The following is a 1,860-nucleotide window of genomic DNA, read 5'->3' on the forward strand; positions in this document are numbered from 1 at the left end:
CAGATGCCTAAAGAAGACCTGAACAAGGACAATACCAATAGACACGCTGACATGGAAGGGGAATATGACTGGGCCCAAACCTAGACAAAAAATCTACAGGCAACTAAGGGATGCTGAGTGGAAACATTAGTCTTCCCTAGGGAAGAGCCCATTAATAGGATCCCACTAATAGGTTATTCGTAACCAAGTGGTCAGCCCTGAAACTACATATGTATGAGGAGCCAGGTAACACTAAATGCACAGAGCAGGCTGCATTTATGTATTTATCTATCACACACACACACACACACACACAACACTAAAACACCTGGGTGTATGAGGGTAACAACACAATGAAAGAAAAGGAGGCTATGAATTCAAGAGGAAGTCAAGAGTAGGTACATGGAAAGGATTGGACAGAGGAAATGGTAGGGAGAAAATAGTGCAATTGTATTTTAGTTTTTTTTTTATTTATGGTGAAAAAGTATATTTGGAATTAGCCAGCTGGACACAGTTTAGATGATCCCAATTTTGTTGGCAACATCCAGAGCATCATAATCAGGAGGCAAGCGAACATATGCCTTCTTCTCTCCGTCAGGCCTTATAAGGGTGTTGACTTTGGCAACATCAATGTCATAGAGCTTCTTCACAGCCTGTTTGATCTGGTGCTTGTTGGCCTTGACGTCCACAATGAACACAAGCGTGTTGTTGTCTTCTATCTTCTTCATGGCTGACTCAGTGGTCAGGGGGAATTTGATGATGGCATAGTGGTCAAGCTTGTTTCTCCTGGGCGTGCTCTTTCGAGGGTATTTGGGCTGTCTCCGGAGCCGCAGGGTCTTGGGCCGTCGGAAGGTGGGTGACGTGCGGATCTTCTTCTTTTTGTGGCTGTGGACGCCTTTCAGCACTGCCTTCTTGGCTTTCAAGGCCTTCGCTTTGGCTTCGGCTTTGGGAGGGGCAGGAGCTTCCTTCTTCGCTTTCGGCACCATCTTGGCCTGTATTTTAGTTTTTAAAAATTATTTAAGTTCAAAAAAGAGGAAAGCCAAATGTCAGTGAAGGGAGTCTTGCCTTACCACAGTAGGAATGAAGAGGAGTTCCTAAAACAACAAACCGAAAGGTCATGGCCAACACCAAGGGCTGCTTATGACAGCTTGCATTCTGGTGGGGAAACGGGATGGAGGGGAGCTAAGAACACACTGTGCTGAATGGTGACTTCAGGGTAGGAAAATGAAGAATGAGAAAGGCGGCATGAGTTCGACGGTGAAACATAAGGCAATCAATCTCTGAAGTGTCCAGGAAAGTTCTGGAATTCTGGGAGGGTGGGGTAGGGGTAGGAAGTGTTTCGTCTTAGGGAAGCTGGGGTAATTGGTTGTGGCAAATGAGATGGAAAGAGAGAGAGATGTGTGCTGAGAGCTGACCATTGAACTTGGCATCTGCAAATGCCCCTTGTCTGACAGAAGAGTTTCACTGGTATATTGAAGGCTGGAAGAGGCACATTCAACTGAAAACTTCAGACAAATTAAACTTAGCAGAATTTAATCGAGCAGAGAGTGGTTCTCAAATTGCGCTTCTTTCTGAAGCCAAAGAGGTGTGGAGAGCCCATCTTTGTGCAGGATTGGTGGACATAAACAGCTTGATTGGTTGGCTAAGCCTTTGCCTGGTTACATGGTCCTGATTAGTCAGTCACCCATGACTTCATGACCTGCTGCTGTGAAGGCTGAGGCACGACTATTTGTACAAAAGTGTACTCCCAGCTTGCTTTTTAATTAATCTACTACTAGCTCATATTGCAGTTTATTATATACCGGGGAAGAACAGTGACACCCTTAGGCCAATTTTTGTCTAACGGGTAGAAGATAAGGGTAAACTAACAGGGAATGAGAT

General features: G+C 45.0%; 1 protein-coding gene across 1 annotated transcript; it reads right to left on the reverse strand.

Moving 5' to 3' along the window:
- Positions 1–449: 449 nt before the first annotated feature.
- Positions 450–971, reverse strand: LOC101825466 (60S ribosomal protein L23a-like). Its single transcript, XM_040746201.1, has one exon. The coding sequence runs from the start codon at positions 963–965 to the stop codon at positions 495–497; it is 471 nt and encodes a 156-aa protein (XP_040602135.1). The 5' UTR covers positions 966–971; the 3' UTR covers positions 450–494.
- Positions 972–1,860: the final 889 nt, after the last annotated feature.

This window comes from Mesocricetus auratus, unplaced genomic scaffold (genome assembly GCF_017639785.1).
Source record: "Mesocricetus auratus isolate SY011 unplaced genomic scaffold, BCM_Maur_2.0 Super-Scaffold_100004, whole genome shotgun sequence".
NCBI lineage: Eukaryota > Metazoa > Chordata > Mammalia > Rodentia > Cricetidae > Mesocricetus > Mesocricetus auratus.